Raw genomic sequence first — 21,403 nt, 5'->3', positions numbered from 1 at the left:
ATTACAAAATTTTAAAAAATATTTAAAGTCTTTGCTCGAAGAATATGTTTGTCACGCTAAATTTTGTATTATTATTTTATTTGTAGATACTCGAGGAAACGATATGGTCAAAGCAACCTGCATTCGTCAAGCTAGTTCGGTCAATAATCCTTGCCTAAACGAAAAACTTATATTTTTTTGGGCAAATACTTGAGCTACGATTTGCGCTGCGAACTTTGCCCGAAAGAATTGTCGGGCAAAATTATAGGCGACATAATGGTATTTGGCCTAACAAATTTTTTTCATCCAGAAATGATTTTTTATATTTTTTATTTTTAATAACAACTTGTATGTTCTTTCTTAGTTCTTACAAGGTTTAAGATGAGAGTTCAGCCTAAGACAAATCATAGGAATTTAGCTCGGGTATTGTGTTTAATCGAGACAGAAGAAAATATAAGAGTAAAGAATTGTGCTACAAATAAGAGAATTACTTAAGATGAGCCTGAAGTGTAGTAGGCCGGCCAAAAAAAATACTGAAAGTCATCTACAAAGTATCGCTTTTATTGAACTGGTTATAAGAAATTAACAAACTGAATTACTTTGAAAAAAAAGTCGTCGGGGTAATGGGCACTCAATCCCCCACTTGTTGGAGTTTTGAGACTGTTAGTGTCCCACATTGGGGAACATAAAGTTCCCAATGGTTTTTATATAGGTCTAGTCCTTTATTCTATTAATTAGGATTTGAACAATTTGGAAATGAATTGAAGGATTGAGCCTTATGGTTGTGTGGATTAGGCTTGTATAATATAGCCTAATACAATTAATATTAATTAATCAAATGGGGCACTTGAGGCCTTGGAAGTTAAAATTAATCAGAGTTCATTAATTTTAATTTCGGATTAAGTTTTTAATTAACATATTAATTAAAAACTGTTTTGATTAAGAGACACATCTCTTAGAAAGAGTTGTGCATTTTCAAATATGTTCAACAAGTATTTGAAAGGGTGTGAAACAACCTATATATTCACAGTCTGAGTTTCCAGTATTTTCATCTTTTTTTCCTCCTTCTCTTTCGTACAAAACTTCCATTGAGTAAACACACAACAATTCGCCAGAATTCTATAATCTAGTGCGGGTTGTAGAATTAGATAGTTATATCCTGGTCTAGCAGACGTCGTAGAACAACAAGCACACGAGTGAGACGGAAATACTGTTCGAAGGATATAGCTTAAGCGCTAGCCTCTATCTATGATTCAATCAAGTTAGTATCATTTAATTCTTGTATTATTTCTGTTATTTCATTCTGTATAGCAAGTATTTTTCGTTAGTAAAAAATTTAGTATTTCAAGATCTATTATCTTTATTTATTTCTGAATTGTTCTCCAACAATCTTCGAACAGTATGGAACAATCAGGAACTCAACCTCATTCTGAAAAGCCTGAGAAAGTTAAGGGCAGAGACTTCAAAAGTGGCAGCTGAAAATGCTATTTTATTTGACAACTCTGAATCTGGCTAATGTTATGCGCAAGACTGTGCCTAGTGCAAAAGGAGATAATATTCTTGCAGAAACTTTGACGGCTATAGATGTTTGGAATCATAATGATTTCCTCTGCAGAAATTATATTCTCAATGCATTAGATGATTCGTTGTATGATGTGTATGTGGTGTGCAAAACAGCAAAGGAACTTTGGGAATCACTTAAGAAAAAATATAAAATAGAGGATGCTGGTTCAAAGAAATTTGTCGTGGGAAAAATTTTGGACTACAAAATGGTAGATTCCAAGTCTGTTGTCTCTCAAACTAAAGATCTCCAAAAAATCATCCATAACATTCATGTTGAAGGGATGGTGATAAATGAGTCTTTTCAGGTGGCGTCTTTTATGAGAAATTGCCACCTTCTTGGAAGGAGTTCAATAATTATCTCAAGCACAAGCGTAAGGAGATGACCCTCAAGGATCTCATTGTAAGATTGATAATTGAGGAAGATAACAGAAAGAATGAGAAAGGCCTGGTTTCGAGTATGGAAGCCAAGGCGAATGTTGTTGAAGGAAGTTCATTGAAGCAAAGGCCGAAATTCTCGAAAACTAAGAAGAAGGAAAAGAACTTTGTCCCTCGTGTGAAAGGGAAAAACTTCAAGAAAATCAAGGGAAGTTGCTGGGTTTGTGGAAAGCAAGGCCATAGGGCTTAAGAATGTCGCCATCGAAGGGATCAAGGTCCTGGAAATCAAGGCAACAATAGCTGCGCAAATCTGATTGAAAATGATTAGATGTCATGGCTGCAATGGTTTCTGAAATCAACCTTGTATATGACCACGCTAATTGGTGGATAGATACCGGTGTGACTCGCCATGTATGTGGTGACAGAAATATGTATGATTTTAGATTTAAAAATCCAATGATTTATTAGATTTAATTCATAGTGACTTGTATGATTTTAGATCATATCCAGTTGTAACATCCCACATCGACTAACGGAGAAGGGGTGATGTGCCTTATATATACATGCCCACCTCTTATAGCACGAGGCCTTTTGAGAGCTCACTGGCTTCAGATTCCATCAGAACTCCGAAGTTAAGCAAGTTTGGGAGAGAGCATTCCTAGGATGGGTGACCCACTGGGAAGTTATCGTGTGAGTTTCCAGAAACAAAACCGAATAAAATAAAATAAAACTAAACTAAAAAGAAAAGGTTTGGGCCATGTCTGTTAAGGCCCTAATCCTTTTTCTCTTAAAACCTCAAAAACCCTGTTAGCTTAAGACCCTTAGGCCATTTGGGAGTCAGGCCTTAGGCCCGTGACTCTAAACCCCCTAAGCCCAACCCACCTAAAAGTCTAAGCCTAAACCCTTTAACATTTCAAACCTTAAACCCTAACCGGCTCATACCCTTTATGGGGAATATTCTTTGTGTTGACTTTTAAGAAATTTTAGCAGGACCCATCTAAGGATAATTTGATGTCCTGAATCTGTTTCTAACATCCGTTTTCCCAAATTCAATTGTTATAATAGAGTTTTATTAATTGGACATTTTATATGTTAGGGGCAATTATTTGTGACGATTCCGTGTTTGCTAGTTTGCGTGGCTTTTCAGCGGCTAAGTATCTGTGAGTGGACCCTTTCTAAAATGCATGTTTTAATAGTAGAAGTGCATACATGAAAAACATGATTTAATGATATGTTTTATGAAACGTTGTTTGAGATAACATGCTTATTGAGGCTATTTTGAATTATTACTATTTTTCCTATAACCCGTGTTCTTTATAGAATATTTGATGGATGACGATATAATATTTAGAACATGTTTTGAACACTTCTTTATAGTATAGATGATGGGTGACTTTATACTATGAAGATGCTTTTCAATTATATATATGTTCAATGGTTTTGTACTTACCTAGTGGTCCCTATTCCGTTGCGGGACGAGGGATAAATTCCGTCATAAGCAAGGGTACGGTGTTGGCATAAGGCCCGAAGATGGTTTTCCTCTGGCTATTAGCACATGGACGGGGAGCTGGCATGGGACCTAGGGGCGATTTTCCTCTGGCAATTGGCACAGAGACGGGGAGCTGGCATAGGGCCTGGAGGGATATTAGACATTCACTAGCGATTACTAAATATATGAGATATGTTTTGAGACATTGCACTGCATGCAAGGTTTTGGAAAACCTATTTTGATCATGTTATATGAGTTTTCATAAAACCTAGGGGTTAGTATGTTGATAACTGTTTTATTATATCTATATCAACTTGGTCCATTCATGTTTGTTTTGCGCCCCCTTCAGGACTAGAATCGAAGCATACAATCCAGGTGTCAAGGCACTTACGCAGTAGCATCTTCGAGTCTTCTCGGTGTAGGACCCATTCTTTTATTCATTCAATTTTTATATAAATTCTTTTAGTATTCTAGATTAGACGTGTGCTCTAAACATGTTCCTAAAATGCATATTCATTATATTTTAAATTTATAAGTCTTATTTATTTCTTGTTCTCAGCATTGCATTCAACAAATGGCTTTCGTCACCTTCGGGTGTCTGCCAGCACGTACCTACCCTGGTATTCGGGGAATTTCGGGATCGGGGCGTGTCACAACTTGTGGTGGAAAGAGTTATTATGTAACAGTTATAGATGACTTCAGTAAGTATTGTTATGTTTATTTACTTCATAGTAAATATGAGACCTTGGATATGTTTAAGACATATAAGGCAAAAGTTAAGAATCAACTTAACAAGAAGATTAAAGTCTTAAGGTCCGATAGGGGAGGAGAATATGAGTCTCATGCTTTTGTTGAATTTTGTGCCACACATAGCATAATTCATCAAACAACAACCCCCTATACACCACAACAAAACGGTGTTGCCGAACGGAAAAATAGGACTTTTAAAGACATGATCAATTTCATGTTAAATAGCTCTGGGCTTCCACACAATTTGTGGGGTGAAGCTTTACTTACTTACTACAAACAAAATTTTGAATCGAATTCCACCTCAAATGAGAAAGGAATCACCATATGAATTATGGAAATGAAGAACCCCAACATTTAAATTGCTTAAAGTGTGGTTTGCCTGGTAAAAGTACAAGTACCATTGCCAAAGAGAACTAAATAAGGGCCTAAAACTATACATTGTATTTTTATTGGTTTTGCATCTAATCGTTTAGCTTATAGATTCTTAGTTTTTCATTCCAAAGAAAATGAACCTAGAGAACATAATGATGGTTCATCTTCATCTAGAGTTCAAGAAGAAGAACTTGAACCTAGAAGGAGTAAAAGGACAAAAATTTGAAAAGACTTTGAGCCTGATTTTGTGACCTTATTGCTATAGCTGCACTTTATAACACGGAATTACATCAAATGGATGTAAAAACTACATTCTTAGCTGGAGACTTAGATGAGGAAATATATATGGAACAACCCAAGGGGTTTGCGGTTAAACATCAAGAACACAAAGTTTGTAAACTTGTGAAATTGCTATATGGGCTTAAACAAGCTCCAAAGCAATGGCATGAGAAATTTGACCATATTATGATCACACATGAGATAAACGAGTGTGATAAGTGTGTCTACACAAAAACTCAAAATAATGCTTGCGTTATGTTGTGTTTATATGTAGATGATATACTTATAATGGGAACTAATAAAGAGATAATAAATTGGACCAAGAAGATATTGAAATCAAGTTTCGATATGAAAGATCTTGATCTAACTTATGTGATTCTTGGTATAAAAATAAAAAGAAACCAAGAAGGTTATACTCTAAACAATCCCATTATATATAAGCTACACCTAGAAAGTATAGTCATTTGGAAAGTAAAGATGCAATTACTCCATTTGATGCCAATAGGAAACTAAAGAAAAATAGTGGTGATGCTATATCTCAACGTGAATATTCACAAGTTATTGGAAGCGTTATGTACCTTATGAACTGTAAAAGGCCTGATATAGCATACTTAGTGAGTAGACTGAGTAGATATACATGCAATCATGGGCATGATCATTGGAAAACGTTAATTCGAGTGTTGAGATACTTAAATCATACAATGAATTATGGATTACATTATACAAAGTATCTTTCTGTGCTTGAAGGATTTACTGATGCGAATTGGATATCCGATAGTACTGATACGAAATCCACAAGTAGATATGTATTTACTTTGGGAGGAGCAGCAATATCTTGGAAATCTTCCAAAGAAACATGCATAGCCTGATTAACGATGGAATCATAATTTATAGCTATTGATAAGGTTGGAGAATAAGCTGAGTGGCTAAGAGATTTTTTGGAAGATGTTCCCATATGACCTAAACCTGTAATGGCAATATGTATACACTATGATAGTTTAGCTGCACAATATGGAGCTAAAAATAGTGTATACAATGGGAAGTCTAGACAAATTAGACGAAGGCATAAAACAATAAAGCAATGGCTCTCTAGTGGTGTAATTTCTATTGACTACGTTAAGTCAAAAGATAATATTGCGGATCCGCTTACTAAAGGTTTGTCTAGAGAGCAAGTTAGGCATACATCGAGGGGAATGTGTTTAAAGCCAATAGAGTAAAATGAAATTGACAAACAGAAACCTAACCTAGTTGATTGGAGATCCCATTGTCTAGGTTCAAGAGGCAAACTGGTTTAGGTAGATTCAAAGAAGAAACACACTTGCATACCCATTCCTCTGATGGAAGAAGTGTGGTGACTGTTGATGGGTGTAGGATACATTAGTTTAATGATATTGATACTTATGAATCAAGTGGAATAGTAGCAACCTATTCTTAATTAATATCACCTATATGAGAGTAAATGTAGGGTCGCATTTATGAGAATTACATGGCTACATTCTCTAAAGCTCTCATGAATCCAAGGGTTTGTTCAGGACCAAAAAGAACGCAAACGTATGAATTTGTGATGTGTTGGTGTGGCATATGTTTTGTTTATTGTCTTGGTTTACTGAGGAGATGAACAATTCAAGATGTTATATTCATTGCGTCATCTAGTAAATCCGATAAGCATATACTAAGGTAGGTTCAAGTCCAAAAGATACATCTCCGTATGTATGTCACATCTATTGTTTACTCTCATACCTTAGTTTCTCTAGGACCACATAGTCGTCTCAAAATGTGGGGTATTGTTAGAGTTGTGAGACTTTTAGTGTCCCACATAGGGGAACATTTAGTTCCCAATGGCCTTTATATAGGTCTAGTCCTTTATTCTATTAATTAGGATTTGGACCATTTGGAAATGGATTGAAGGTTTGGGCCTTATGGTTGTGTGGATTAGGCTTGTATAATATATCCTAATACAATTAATATTAATTAATCAATTCGGGCACTTGGGTCCTTGGAAGTCAAAATTAATCAGAGTTCATTAATTTTAATTTCGGATTAAGTTTTTAATTAACATATTAATTAAAAATTGTTTTGATTAAGAGACACAGCTCTTAGAAAGAATTGTGCATTTTCAAATACGTTCAACAGGTATTTGAAGGGGTGTGAAACAACCTATATATTCATAGTCTCAGTTTCCAGTATTTTCATCTTTTCTTCCTCCTTCTCTTCCGTACAAAATTTCCAGAGAGTAAACACACAAAACAATTCTCCATAATTCTAGCTATAATCCAGTGCAGGTTATAGAATTAGATAGTTGTATCCTGGTTGAGCATACATTGTAGAACCACAAGCACAAGAGTGGGACGGAAATATTGTTCGAATGACATAGCTTAAGCGCTAGCCTCTATCTGTGATTAAATCAACTTAGTATCATTTAATTCTTGTATTATTTATGTTATTTCATTATGTATAGCAAGTATTTTTCATTAATAAAGAATTTAGTATTTCAAATTCTGTTATTTTTATTTATTTCTGGATTGTTCTCCAACACCACTATAGCTCGTAGTTGGGGCAATGCCCCCACTTTAGTTAATAGTTGGGGTAAAAAATGGATACTTCATTTAATTAGTATATGCAGAGAATCAATTTTGAAGAGGATGCTGGTGAGTTGTAGCAGTGTACGCAAGTATAATGTTGATAGCTTAATTGGGTGGATTTGATGGTACCAATATAAAAACATCTTCAAATTACAATTCGTGGACACTACATTTTGATTCTGAACTGTCAGCAACATATATGTGTAACTAATCTAATTGTGAAAGTCTCTGATAATTGTTTAGTCGGATAATGTCGGAAAATTGAAATAATTGTTTAGTCGGATAATGTTGACGAATTTTCCCTCACTTTTCTTCGTGAATTCCTCATTTTTCTATTATAAATAAAAGCTTAAAGTTATTTAGATTAGAAATAAGTGTTTATTTATGGTTACAAATCTATAATAGAAAGCCGTGTTCTCAGCACATTAAGATATAGTTACAATAGAAGTCTCACCATGCATGACATGTAAGACACGTACATTTATTCAAGCCACCCGACCTGATATAATTTCTTACGGCATTTAGTATAATGATAGAAAACGGATAAACGTCTATTTCGTCTCCAGGCGGTAGGTCGGCATGGCGAACAAGTGTTGGGCTTTTGTCGGCACCGAGCCGAACGTCTCAGTCATGTCCAAGTCTTGAGGTAGGAGGCCACTTGGAAGGTCCCAGTTAAAGCAGTGGACAATGTTTGCCAGAGCCAGCCGAACTGTGGTTAACCCTAATTGCATACCAGGGCAACCTCTTCTGCCAGATCCAAATGGTAGAAGCTGGAAGTCATGCCCCCGAAGATCAACATTGCTATTTATAAACCTTTCAGGGTAAAATTTTCCCGCATTATCTGACCAAACGTTAGGATCTCTTCCAATAGCGCAAGTGTTTATTAGAATTTTCGATTTCTTAGGTATGTAATATCCATCGACCGTAACGTCCTGCATGGATTCCCGAGGAACTAAAAATGGTGCAATTGGGTGTAGCCTAAAGCTCTCCTTGATCACCGCATTCAAGTAACTCAACTTTTGCAGATCGCTCTCTTCCACCATTCGGTCTGTTCCGATCACACGTTGGAGCTCTTCTTGGAGATGTTTCATCACCCTCGGGTGCCTCAACAGTTCGGCAAGGTTCCAAACAATTGCGGTAGCTGAAGTGTCAAAGGAACCCGTAATCATGTCAAGTAAGATGGCTTTCACATCTGTTCGTTCAATCCTGTAGCCTTGCTCATCGTTGGGATTTAATGGCTGGTGTATTAATGAAAGCAGCACGTCAACAAAGTCCTTGTGATGATGATGGCCTTGTACTTGCTCACTCTTAGAAACTTGTTCATGTTCCCATATTATCTTTTCAAAAAGTTGGTCGACCATCTTGCTAATTCTCTTATTGCGTTTGGTCAATCCCTAAGAAGAAGAAAAGGTTAATATATGCATGATAAGTAATCTTAAGACCTATTTGATAATCATATAATTTTGGGTTTTAGGGTGTTTTTTTAAGATAGAGAAGGGGAAAAAATAATGTGGGGAGAATGGTGGTGGGAGGGATTTATGGGAAGAGTATACATAAAATATATCGAACAAAAATGTGGATAACTAAAAACACAAAATTAAATGATTATCAAATAGTGTAATGCTGCATAAACTACGTCAGAGACGACTATGCACAGCATGTTGCGTACCTGAATATCCAGTGGCCTGAGGAAAGGCACATAATCGCCAATATTGAATAAAGCTAGCACGGACATGACTTCCCTAATAATTGTCTTGATATCAAACATATCATCACTTTTACTCCCCAATACCATTCTATATGTTATGTCCTCAACAAGCTCACCGACCTTTTCACTAAGATTCACCACCTCACCTGCCTCCGCGGCTTTCTTTAGCGACTGCACCAACAACCCCACCTCCTCCCTTCTTAACGGAGCAAAATCCTCAATTTTTGACGGACAAAGAAGCTGCATTGTGCAAAGCTTCCTAACATGGCGCCAGTATGGACCATATTCAGTAAAGGCAATACCCTTTGCACCATACGATATGTACTCAGAGGCTTGGAGTTTGGGGCGGCTAGAAAAGACGGTGTCATGGGTTTTAAGGAACAACTCTGCAGCTTGAGGAGATGAGACCACTATGGTGGGTACCAAGCCGAGGCGAATGGACATTATGGGGCCATATTTTTTGGCTAAGTGTTGGAGGCTGTGGTGTGGGTGGTTGCCTAGCATATGAAAGTTACCTATTATTGGTAGTGCCCAAGGCCCTGGCAGTTGCTTTCGGTGTTTTGGCCTCTGGAAAGCAGTGGTCAGGATGTGGATGAGATACCAAAGGAAGGTAAGGAAGAGTAGGAGGATGAATATTGCTGAAGGAAGCATTCTGGCTTTCTGTGTGAGAGAAATGGGGCATTTGCTCATGAACTCAAAGGAGGTGTTTTATAGAAGTGTAATGTGTAACCTAACCTTTGTCCGGTTTCTCTTTTTTCTCTTCCAGCTATCTTCCCTTGACTTAAGGGAGTTGATGTGATTAGGTGTATTAGATGTAACTAGAAAATAACCAATTAAGTGTGTTTAATTCATTTTCCTGTAAAACCAGCCCATAAGATAATTACAGTGGCGCCACAGTTTTCATAAGCAATAGGGATTTGGAAGTCGAAAAGTCAAGAAGTTAAGAAGATAGGCAAATCCAATTCAAATATCCCTTTAAATCGTAAGACACTCACACGTCCGCGCAACACCACCTCATCCTCTACGATGCGGTGCGATGCTTCCTCTTGGCTCTATGGGGGCCATTTGTTCGTCGCAACAACCTTACCAACTACCGCCACCGCCAGCCCCTCCTCCTCCTTTATCTGCAAGGCCACAGGCTCTTTCTGCACTACCGCTCCCAAAGACTCCTTCTTCTCCTCATCATCGTCGTCTACTCGTTTGACACTAGTCGCCCGTGGTACAACCCCGTCAAGCAGAGACAGTTGAGATGCAAAAAGCAAAATCAAGAAAGTTACTGATCGGTAACATCCACGTCGTTTATAACCCAACCCGAGGGGAAGTAAAATTAGGCCAGGCACCATCTTTTACATTCATGTTCATTTCCTGGTGCATAAAGCAAAATGTCTGTTCCCTGACACTGATGAACAAGGTTTATACATCTTCTCATATCGAGGGCGAAAATCCTCTCGGAGAGATGGGGTAATGCCCCTGTTGTCCTTTGTGGCGGTTTCAACAGCACTCCTCAGGTTTGGTATCCTTAAGCCCCAGAGTTCATTGTCATTATTTACTCTACGTACTTTTTTTTTTTGAACGCCATTTACTTTACGTACTTTAACAGTGACAAATTAAGTTGAGTTACTTCCCTGCTCATTGAAAGAGTGCAAAAAGTTCTTGTCAAATCTGACGTGACTTGTTGATGCTGTCTGCTTGGATAATAATTTTTAAAAAGGATTCCCTACTTTCTTATTCTCATCCTCTTTTATTCTTTTTTCTCATATATTACTTTTTATCTTATTATTTTTATAAAAAAATTAATATAAAATGTTACTTCCTGCTTGTTGAAAGAGTGCAAAAAGTTATTGTCAAATCTGACGTGACTTGCTGATGCTGTCCGCTTGGATAATAATTTTTGAAAAGGATTCCCTACTTTCTTATTCTCATCATTTTTCATTCTCTTTTTTCATCTATTACTTTTTATCTTATTATCTCTATAAAAAAATTAATATAAAATATTAACGTAACTTAACCATGATCGTTTAAATAAAAGAACATAAAAAGATAAAAAGATTAAGAAGGTAGAGAATCATACTCTAATAATTTTTGGTCACGCGGATACTAATGGACGTGTTGGTGTTGAAAGTCAACTAACTTAGTAAATATGTGGGCGATAATTTTACGTACTCTATCACACGTCTCACTTGAAACTGGACAGAAAAGATAAAAGAGAAAGGAAGCAGCAAGCTTATAAGATGACAATACTTTGATATATTAAAGGAGTTTACAAACTGATTCTTTGTAGATAGAATGGGATTAGACCCCTAAAGCCTTACGGGGAAGACTGACTTGTATGTGCAGAAAAGAAAGAACCACACGAGCGGTTTTTAATAAACAATACAAAACAAGACATAACATGCAAACTAAATGACGAAGTTCAAAAGGGACACCCCTTAAAAACACAGAGTAGGATTTTCTCTCATCTTATTCTTGCTCATTTCCCTCCCCTTCTTTCACATATTACTTTTTGTCTTACTGTCTCTATAAAAAAATTAATATAAAATGTTGACGTGACCAAACTGTAACCGTTTAAAAAGGAGGAGAGGGAAAGGAAAAAAGATTAGAAAGGGAGAGAATCCTTCTCCTTAAAAGCACATGCAGTAGCTTTAGACTTTTGCACACACACACACTGCATTACTCCAGTGGTTGCAACCACATTTTCGGTCAACCACATTTTCGGCTTGCTCAAAAGAAGCATTTAATTTTGGTAAGTGTAGGAAGCATGAGTAAAAAAAAAAAAAGCTAGCAGCACACAAAATTGAAATAACGTTTTTATTTGAACTTCCAATAGGACGCGATACATCCAACATGCTTTTTGAAATCTGTCTGGTTTTTTTTACAACTGAAGATCATGTTATATGACAGAAGAGAGTTATCTGGGTAGAGAGATTGTCATCCTGCTCAAATCTTAGGTGCCAAACAAGAAGTTAGCAGTCCACTTACGTTGGTAGACGGGTGTTGAGTAAATGTAGAAATATAGAGACTAAATTGAAAGATGATTTTGAGGTACGACTTGAATCGTTTCCTTAAAATGTTATTTGCCCCCAATCAAATGAGTTTGCGAAAAAGTTCTTGGCAAATCATTTCCCAATACAACAAAATATAGAATATTCAATTAGCAAAACCGAATTATATTCCCTTAGAAATAACTAGAAAGAAATTGTATGAATGTAATGGAGAGAGAATAGAGAGCAAGGAAATTGTGTAAACAACAAATTTCTGAATGAATTTCTCTTCTACCAATTTACCAATATATAAGAGAGATTGCATCTGTTAGACATATCATTTGATTTTGGATATGCCTTCTCGGCATGAGATACGGCCTTTGGTTTTGGGTATGCCTTCTTACCATGAGATACAACTGAATTACAGTAATATGCCCAATACGCATGTCTAATGCAAAGCATCAATTACCAAAGGTTATGTCTGTTAGTAAACTATGCACTAATCAGACATGGATCATGTCTTTTAGCAAAGTTGGAAAAGCCACATTGCTTTAATATGATACATACAATAAATGTGTCTTTCGAATTAAACCTTTAATTAGTGTAAGTAATTCAAAGTTATAACGAATGCGATAGTGACCTAAGTTTAAACCAACTATTTTTATGTTAAAACCAGAATCACTACATACATGACTATGTCTCATTTCCTTAAAGAAATTTCTGAACCAATTAAGCACTATTATGGCCTTGTGCTTCATCCTAGTTTCATGAACATTTACAAGAGAAAACCCAACTCTTGGTAGAAGCGGCATCACTTCTTATGTTCATGTAGGTGAGGTTCCTTCCCATGTCCCTACTACTATAGACGTAACTACAAATAACTTCATTAAGATAAAACTCATCCTCCTAACGTAGCAGTTTTGCACTAATCATCTTGGAATAAGCTATGTATTAATTTTCAATGCTTTTACAACCACTTATCAATAACTTGTTACTACCCATTAAACTCTTAAACTAGTGATGTTCTAGACAAAGTCGGGTTATCATTATTGGTGGCTAATTTTTAGTAAAGGGTTTTAGCTCCATTCCGCTAAATGTACTAACTACCAAAGCTCTTGAAAGTGCTTTCATTAATGGATCCGCCAAGTTATTACTTGATTTAACATAAATAATATTAATAACCCCATCAGTTATTAATTGCTTGACATATTCATGTCTCAAGCTAATAAGTCTAGACTTTCCATTGTATACCTTATTGTATGCTCTAGACAAAGTAGCCTCACTATCACAATATAAAGAAATGGATGACATTGGTTGTGACCACAACTCTATTTCCAATAACAAATTTATAATTCATTCCGCTTCTTTACTTGCTGCCGCTAATGCTATAAATTCAAACTCCATAATTGAATGTTCTATACATGTTTGCTTCTTCGAAGCCCAAGAAATTGCTCCTTTAGCAATTGTAAAAATCCACCCTGATATCATTAGTACTTGTTATCGAACTTGTATCTGAATATCCTTCAAGTATTGCTGAAAACTTAGATTAAGTTAAACTGAGGTTAATTGTTCTTTTAAGATAACCAAAAATTCTATTTATTGTTTTCCAATGAGCAGTACCTAGATGGATGACTAGTGTATCTAGAAAGTTTTGCTTACTGTGAATACGATATCCGGCTTGGTACAATGCATAGCATACATTAAACATTCGACTACACTAGCATACTCAATCTGTGCAACAGACTTGCCAGAATTATTACGTAAAGTCTCACTAGGGTCATAAGGGGTATTTGCTTCTTTTATTTGTAGATGCTTAAAGAAGCAATTTTTGTATATAATGTGACTGACACAAAGCATAACCCCTATTATGATTCTTTACTTTAATTCCCTAGATATATAGTATCTACTTTATTCAAGTCCTTCATCTTGAATTTTGAATTAGATACTCTTTAGTTTCAGATACACCTTTCATATTTATACCAAAAATTAGCAAGTCATAGACGTATAAACATATAACAACACCATAATCACTTGTGAATTTAAAGTATATGCATTTATCAGCACTGTTATGTCTTAAATCCATATGATAAAATGACAAAATCAAACTTTTCATGTCATTGTTTTGGTGCTTGCTTAAATCCATATAACAACTTTGCTAATTTACGAACTTTTTTTTCATTCCCAAGAAGAACAAACCTTTATGGTTGTTCCATGTAGACTTCTTCATCCAAATCACCATTTAAAAATGTTGTTTTCACATCCATTTGATGAACATGCAAATTATATAAAGATGCGAATGCAAAGAATATTCTAATTGATGTGACCCTAGCTACTAGTGCATATGTATCCAAATAGTCTATTTCTTTTTTCTGCTTAAAACCCTTGACAACTAGCCTGGCTTTAAATGTTTGAATAGACCCGTCTGTGTTGTATTTTCTTCAAAACACCCACTTACAACCTATTGCTTTTGATCCTTGAGGCAAGTCTACTAAAACCCATTTCTAATTAGATATTAATGATTCAAATTCATCATCTATAGCCTCTTTCCAAAATGCTGCATCTCTTGAAGTCATTACTTCGCTTAGAATTTTAGGATCATCTTCAACATTCAACAAAAATACAACAGATTGAGATGAAATGAAATCTAGGCCTAGAGTCTTTTATTTTCTTACTCTTTGGCTTTTCCTTGGTTTATTAACAGTTTCAGATTATTTTCTTTTCTCACCTTGAGAAGAACTAGCAGGCAGATTAGAGAAAGGTGTTTGATCATTCTCTTTTCTGGACATTGAGTAGTCATTATAGAATTTATTTTCTATAAATTCGATATCTCTAGACTCAACTATTGTGTTTGAGTCTAAATTAAGCAACCTATATGCTTTTGAATTTTTTGCATATCCTACAAATATGCTATTAATTCCTCTTGGACCCAACTTGGATCTCCTAGGGTGGAGTGCCTTATAAAAAGCTACACAACCTCATACTCTCAAATATGACAAATTTGGTTTTCTTCCTTTCCAAATTTCATATGGTGACACATGTGTCTTCGTAGATGTAATTGTATTGTGGATATGGCATGCAGTAAATAATACTTTACCCCATAAATATTTAGGAGTATTAGCATTAATCATCATAGAATTAATCATCTCAGTGAGTGTCCTATTTTCTTTCTGCCAAACAATTTTGTTGTGGTGTATAGGGTGCAGTTATTTGATGTACAAGATCATGCTCTTCAGAAAAAATATCGAGTTCATGTGAAAAATATTCATCACCTCTATCACTACGAATACATTTAATTTTCCTTCCCTTTTGGTTTTCAACTTCAGCCTTATAGCGCTTAAAACACTCAAAAAATTCATCTTTATTAGACAATAAATAATCATAGGTGAACTTAGAACAATCATCTATAAATGTGATAAAATATCTTTTTCCACACCATTAAATTCACATATGTCAGAATGTATTAAGTCTAATAAATTTTTATTTCTTTCAGTAGTTGGAAAAGGTTTCTTAGTCATTTTTACTTAAATACATGTTTCACATTTATTATTATAATCATCATTACAAGCAATTAAACCAAGTGTGTGCATGTATTTTAAAGATCCAAACTTTACATGTACTAAACATATATGCCATAAATGAGAGGAAGATTCAACAATATAAGCAGAAGAATTGACTTTATTATTAATACTTTGTTTGAAAATCCCATCACAAAATACTCATTTCCAATAAACATCCCATTTTCCCATCACAAGAATACCCATTTCCAATAAACATCCCATTTTTCGACATTATTAACTTGTCGAACTCTAGAACAGTCTTTATACCGTCCTTATATAATAAATTTGCAGACACAAGAGTCTTTCTAATTTTTGGAACATGTAGTACATTAAGCAATGTCAATTTCTTCCTAGAAGTGAACTGAAGTTCAATGATTCCTTTTCCTAGAACTTTGGCGGAATTATGATTCCCCGTTAGAACCTCTTGATTGTCCGCTGATGCTTCAAATGTCTTGAATTGTGTCTTGTCATTGCACATATGTATAGTAGCCCTGAGTTGAGCCACCAATCGGATGATTTTATTGCCGCTACCATATTCAGTTTAGCAATCATGCCAATATGCATCATTGATACCATTGTAATAATGTTATCAAGTCTACAGTTTTCCACCCTATATGTGCTATTGGTCTTATTGGTATATTCTTCACTCACTTTTCTGTGTCTACAATCACGAATGTAATGGTCTTTCCTTCGACAATGGTAGCAGACACCATTTGCATTCTTTTAATTGTTGTTGGAATTGGTCTTCTTAAACTTTCCTTTATCAATTTTGACTTTGAAGTTCTTTTTGTATTTGTTTCCTTCGACAATGTGAATTTTAGAGGAATCTTGATTTGCAAAATTCTTATCACAATTTCGAGTTTCCCCTTCAATTTGAATAGCCTTTTGCAAATCCTCCAAACTAATATCTTCCACCATGTGTAGAAGTTTCTTTCTATAGTTATTCCATGTTTGGGGTAAATTTGCCATAATAGCCCCACAATCATAGGATCCGGAATAACTATTTTAAGTTCACGAAATTTTGAAACCAAGACTAATAATTCATGAACTTGGTCTAAGATGGATTTGTTATCAAACATAGTGAACTCATAATATTTAAACATTAAAAATTCACCAGTACCTCATTTCTCCATTGTGTATTTGTGTTCAAGTGCTTCCCAAATTTTCTTTGGAGATTGAATGTGAGCGTACAAGTCATATAAGCGATCAGCTAATGTGCCCAAGATATGTCCTCTACGTACCAATTCATCTTCTTCATACTTCTTTCTATCAACAATTATTTTGTCTGTGTCTTTGTCACTTGGTTCATGAATAGACAGCAATTTCAGGTCCAACACATATATGACATTTAGAACAGCAAGCATGAAACGCATCTTGTCCTTCCATTGGGTGAAGTTTGATCCATCAAATTTGTCTAACTTGTAGACATCTTGATTGATAATCTTCAAAGCCATGTTATCAGACTTGTTCTGTATGACGAAAATGACACTTTAAGATTGTTGAATCGTTTCCTTAAAGTGTTATTTTCCCCCACTCAAATGAGTTTGCTAAAGGGTTCTTGGCAAATCACTTCCAAGATACAACAAAGTATGGAATATTCGATTAGCAAAACCGAGTTATATTTCCTTAAAAATAACTAAAAAGATATTGTATGAATATGATGGAGAGAGAAGAGAGAGCAAGGAAATTGTGTAAACAACAAATTTCTGAATGAATTTATCGTCTACCAATTTACCAATATATAAGGGGGATTGCACCCGTTAGACATATCCTTTGGTTTTGGATATGCCTTCTCGGCATGGGATACATCTTTTGATTTTAGGTATGCCTTCTCACCATGGGATACAACTGAATTAATATTACAGCAATATGCCAATTACGCATGTCTGATGCAAAGCATCAATTACGAAAGGTTATGTCTGTTAGTAAACTATGCACTAGTCAGACATGGATCATGTCTTTTAGCAAAGTTGGAAAAGCCACATTGCTTTAATCTGATGATGAGTAATTGTTGGACAAATACCCAACTTCTTCCACATGAATATATTAATATATTATTAAAATATTCAACAACGGGTATGTCTCGTACATGTTAACGCAGATACATGTTTTCGATTTTGTTTTTATTTAGTTTCTAATATGGACGTGCGTACATTCTGATGAAATTGAGGTTCCACTATAAAACCAATTGGCAATATGGGGAGTAGCCCAACCTCTTATAAGCCCATGCAAGGTCCTTCATCCTATCAATGTGGGGCTCATTTTTAACACACCCCCTCACCGGGAGGGGGAGAATTTTCAAGCCTAACATGTTGACAACATAATGGGGTGACGTAGAGTGTGTGTAGCTGTTTGGCTTCACACGTGGGACAACCTACTCAGATACGTACCATGAAGAAAGTTGAGGTTCCACCATATAACCAATTGGTGATATGAGGAGTAGCTTAAGACCATATAAGCACATAGCAAACATTCTCTCTCACCGATGTGGGACAACTCATTATGAAATTGAGGTTACACCATAAAACCAATTGGCTATATGAGGAGTAGCTGAAGACCATTTAAGCACATAGCAAACCTTGTCCCTCACTGAGGTGGGACAACTCTCAACACGCCCTCGCATATGTGGCCGATTTTCAAGCCTACACGTGGACAACAACTGGGTGACGTGGAGCGTGTGTGGCCTTTTGGCTTCACACGAAGACAGCCCGCTTTGATACCATGATGAAATTGAGGTTCCACCATAAATCCAATTGGCAATATGAGGAGTAGCACAACCTCTTATAAGCCCATGCAAGGTCCTTCCTCCCATCAATGTGGGACTCATTTTTAACACATTCTTAACGACTACGAAACCATAAGACATCTTAGATAATTTGGGTGAGTATATTCAGGCCATTTGCTACAAACAAGATGACTAAGGCGGGATGTCTTATGTTGCCCTAAACGTTCTTATTTCAGATTGCTGAAGCACTGCTGGACAGATAAAGGAGTTAGAGCTGTAACCGGAGATGCCGATAGCTATTTAGTTGTGCATCCCTGAAGCTTAACAGTTCCTCTGCCACGGTGCAACGGTGGTGCAGGCACAAATTTTTATTCCGTTACCACCTGAATGTTTAATACTCCAGTTTCTTATGCAGTAAGTTTTTATTAGGTTAGTACAATATATCATAATTTCAGGGTTCTACAAGAACAGGGAATCCCAATGGTGAATCTGTAGCTACTTCCTACTTTTTGGAACCGGTGACTACTTATGGTAAATTGCTTTTCTTAAATTCTGTAATATCAATTGTAATGTCGCGCGGTGGAGTTCGTTATGACAATGACTATGCCGATGAATCATATGAAATTCTTGTTTCGTATAGGTACTCCAATGGTCTTGTGCCCACTAGAATTATAGACACCGTTCCAGTTGATGTTCTCCAGAGGATGGTAGCCTCCCTTGCAAGGTAGGACAACTTTTGATTCTGCTACTGGATGCATTTGAGGGAAAACTTTACGAAGGCTCTCAATGGTTAGAGTGACATATACATGCATTTGTGGGGTTGATGGAGATTCTGTGTGTGTCTGCGTGTGCGTGTGCGTGTGTGTGATTCTTTCTAACGGGCATAGGTGTAGTTTGCAGTAAGATCTTAAGAAGAAGTCTGCAAGTTTTTGGATTTTACTCCTAGTCCGCGTAACAAAAGGCAATGATGGGCTAGCTGTTTCGAATAAATGTATATAATGTTATCTTCAAATCTGATTCTCTCTTCTAGGGGTGGGTTCAAAAAATCAAAAATCGAAAAAAACCAAGCCGAACACAGAACCAAAGCCGAAAAAAACCGAACCGAACTGAAATAGGTTGGTTTGGTTTCAGTTTTTGTGGTCCAGAAACTGGACCGACCCGATCCGATTTATTTTTAATTATTTAATATAAATCATATACAAATACTCAAAATCTAGAGGGCAAATGTTTCGAACCCCTTACCTCCTAGTTGAGAGTGTTTGCTTCAGCCAACTTGACAACAAGCTTTGCGTTGCTATAATTGTATTAAAATATTTATACTAGTTTTGGAACTTTAAGTCTTTATAAGATTTCTAAACACAAAACCCTATCCGTCTCATTTACTGCCATTTCATCTCCTCTTTGTTCTGACTTCCCAACCTCTCTCTCTCCCACAATCGAATTGTTGCACCTCCATGATTTCTTCATTGAATGCTTGAATGTCTGCAACTATAAACGATTTATACAAGGATTTGCAGCAATCCGTTCATCATTTTCAGGTCGGTCACTGCCGCGATGCCAGGTTCAAGAAGTTCAAGTTCGAAAACGGTGCTCTTGCTGTATCAATTTCATCGATTTTGTTCCCAATCTTGTAAAGTTGTTAATTTGTGATTGAATGATTGGGTTCGGAATCATTATCCTCTGCAAATTTGTAAATTTATTTTATCTTTTACATTCACACTCTTGTAAACCACGGAAAAGCCACTCGGAGGTGGTTCAATAGGTGAATTATGCATATCGATCGAGAAAGCTTCCGTTTGGATTTTCATATAATTGTTTAATCAATCTTTCTTTTTGTTGTTGTGTTTTTTGATCATCTAAAAAATGTTGTTGATGTTTGTTTGGATTGTTGGTTTGTGAATTTTGAAGGAAAATTGGCTGATGTTGTTCTTGGATTTGTCTTTGTGGAGCCCTATGTGGTAAAGATCTTTGGTTTTTGGATCTTTACTCTTTATTAAACCCTTGGTTCTCGTCTGTTTGGCTATGTTCGGACAGGTGCTCATGGCTGGATGTTGCAATTGGCGAGATATCGGTTGGTTGGTGGCGAGGGTTTGTGCAAGTAGGGATGCTCGGCAACGGGTGCTGTAGTGGAAGCCTAGGTTTTCTGGCTTTACTATTTGTTGGGTCTTTTGGGCTAGTTTACCAATATCCAAATTTAAATATTAAAAACACAATTTTCAAGGGAAAAACCTCACCAGATTGAAACCGAACCGGAAAAAAAATCTAAACCGAAAAAAACCGAATGAAAAACCGAACGGAACCGAACCCACCCCTATTCTCTTCTCATACTTCTATACAGAAAGTGGGAAGCGATCACTTGGCCTTGGTTTCAGAGTTCGTCTTCGAACTGGGCACAAATGAAGAAAAGAAAGAAACTGCTGCATCATCAAGCAGAACAGCATTTTCCAAGCTTCAGAGAAGGAAACTTGTTGGCATACCATTACTATGCATCTGGACACTTAATATTCTTCGCGCTTGTAGAACCGCGTTTGATTGCGTGAATAGCAAGTAAAACGGAACATGAAGCTAGAGTGTTCACCTGTCAATAATTCATCGTTAGATCGAATTAAACTAATTAATATGATTAATGTATAGCTTTAGTAATGTGTGTATCTTAGTTCCCCTGATTTCTTATAGGCTTTTAACTGTTCATGGTCAAAGAACGACTTCTTTCAGTTCGAGCACGACCCCAACGGAGCCATATTATTGGAGTAATTTTATTTTAAATAGTTTAACACAAAACGGAAGTAACATAAGTAACATACAATATGTTATTCAAATTAATACTTGATTAGTTGTAATTGATAACGCGATAGAGAATAAGGATAAAAATATTAACTGACTTGAATTCTTAGCTATGCATGTGCTGGTTTGTTGGATCATCCTCGTGCTCACGTTCTTCTTTTTCATTGATCATGTGAAATTTTTAGTATTGAACCTCTAAAAATATCTACACCGATAAATTTAGCAATGAATGATGAAGTGATTGATCTAAATATGTTAG

At 36.1% G+C, this 21,403-nt stretch overlaps 1 protein-coding gene and 1 pseudogene across 1 annotated transcript; one reads left to right on the top strand and one right to left on the bottom strand.

The window, feature by feature from the left end:
* Positions 1-7,727: 7,727 nt before the first annotated feature.
* LOC103929714 (cytochrome P450 CYP736A12) lies at positions 7,728-9,814 on the bottom strand. The gene is made up of 2 exons (XM_048587512.1): positions 9,059-9,814; positions 7,728-8,783 (listed from the first exon to the last, which is right to left on the bottom strand). The coding sequence occupies exons 1-2, from the start codon at positions 9,785-9,787 to the stop codon at positions 7,941-7,943; spliced, it is 1,572 nt and encodes a 523-aa protein (XP_048443469.1). The 5' UTR covers positions 9,788-9,814; the 3' UTR covers positions 7,728-7,940.
* Positions 9,815-9,958: 144 nt separating this feature from the next.
* LOC125478963 lies at positions 9,959-20,911 on the top strand (annotated as a pseudogene).
* The last annotated feature ends 492 nt before the right edge of the window (positions 20,912-21,403 follow it).

The sequence above is a fragment of a genome, unplaced genomic scaffold (assembly GCF_019419815.1).
Source record: "Pyrus x bretschneideri cultivar Hongxiangsu unplaced genomic scaffold, Pyrus_bretschneideri_v1 Contig27, whole genome shotgun sequence".
Classification (NCBI taxonomy): Eukaryota; Viridiplantae; Streptophyta; class Magnoliopsida; order Rosales; family Rosaceae; genus Pyrus; species Pyrus x bretschneideri.
This window is presented reverse-complemented; position numbering and strand designations above follow the sequence as displayed.

Excerpts from the sequence above, each read along its gene's own strand:
- LOC103929714 (XM_048587512.1), bottom strand. The coding sequence starts at position 9,787 with ATGAGCAAATGCCCCATTTCTCTCACACAGAAAGCCAGAATGCTTCCT. Across the intron at positions 8,784-9,058 it reads TCAGGCCACTGGATATTCAG|GGATTGACCAAACGCAATAA; the intron begins GTACGCAACATG and ends TCTTCTTCTTAG.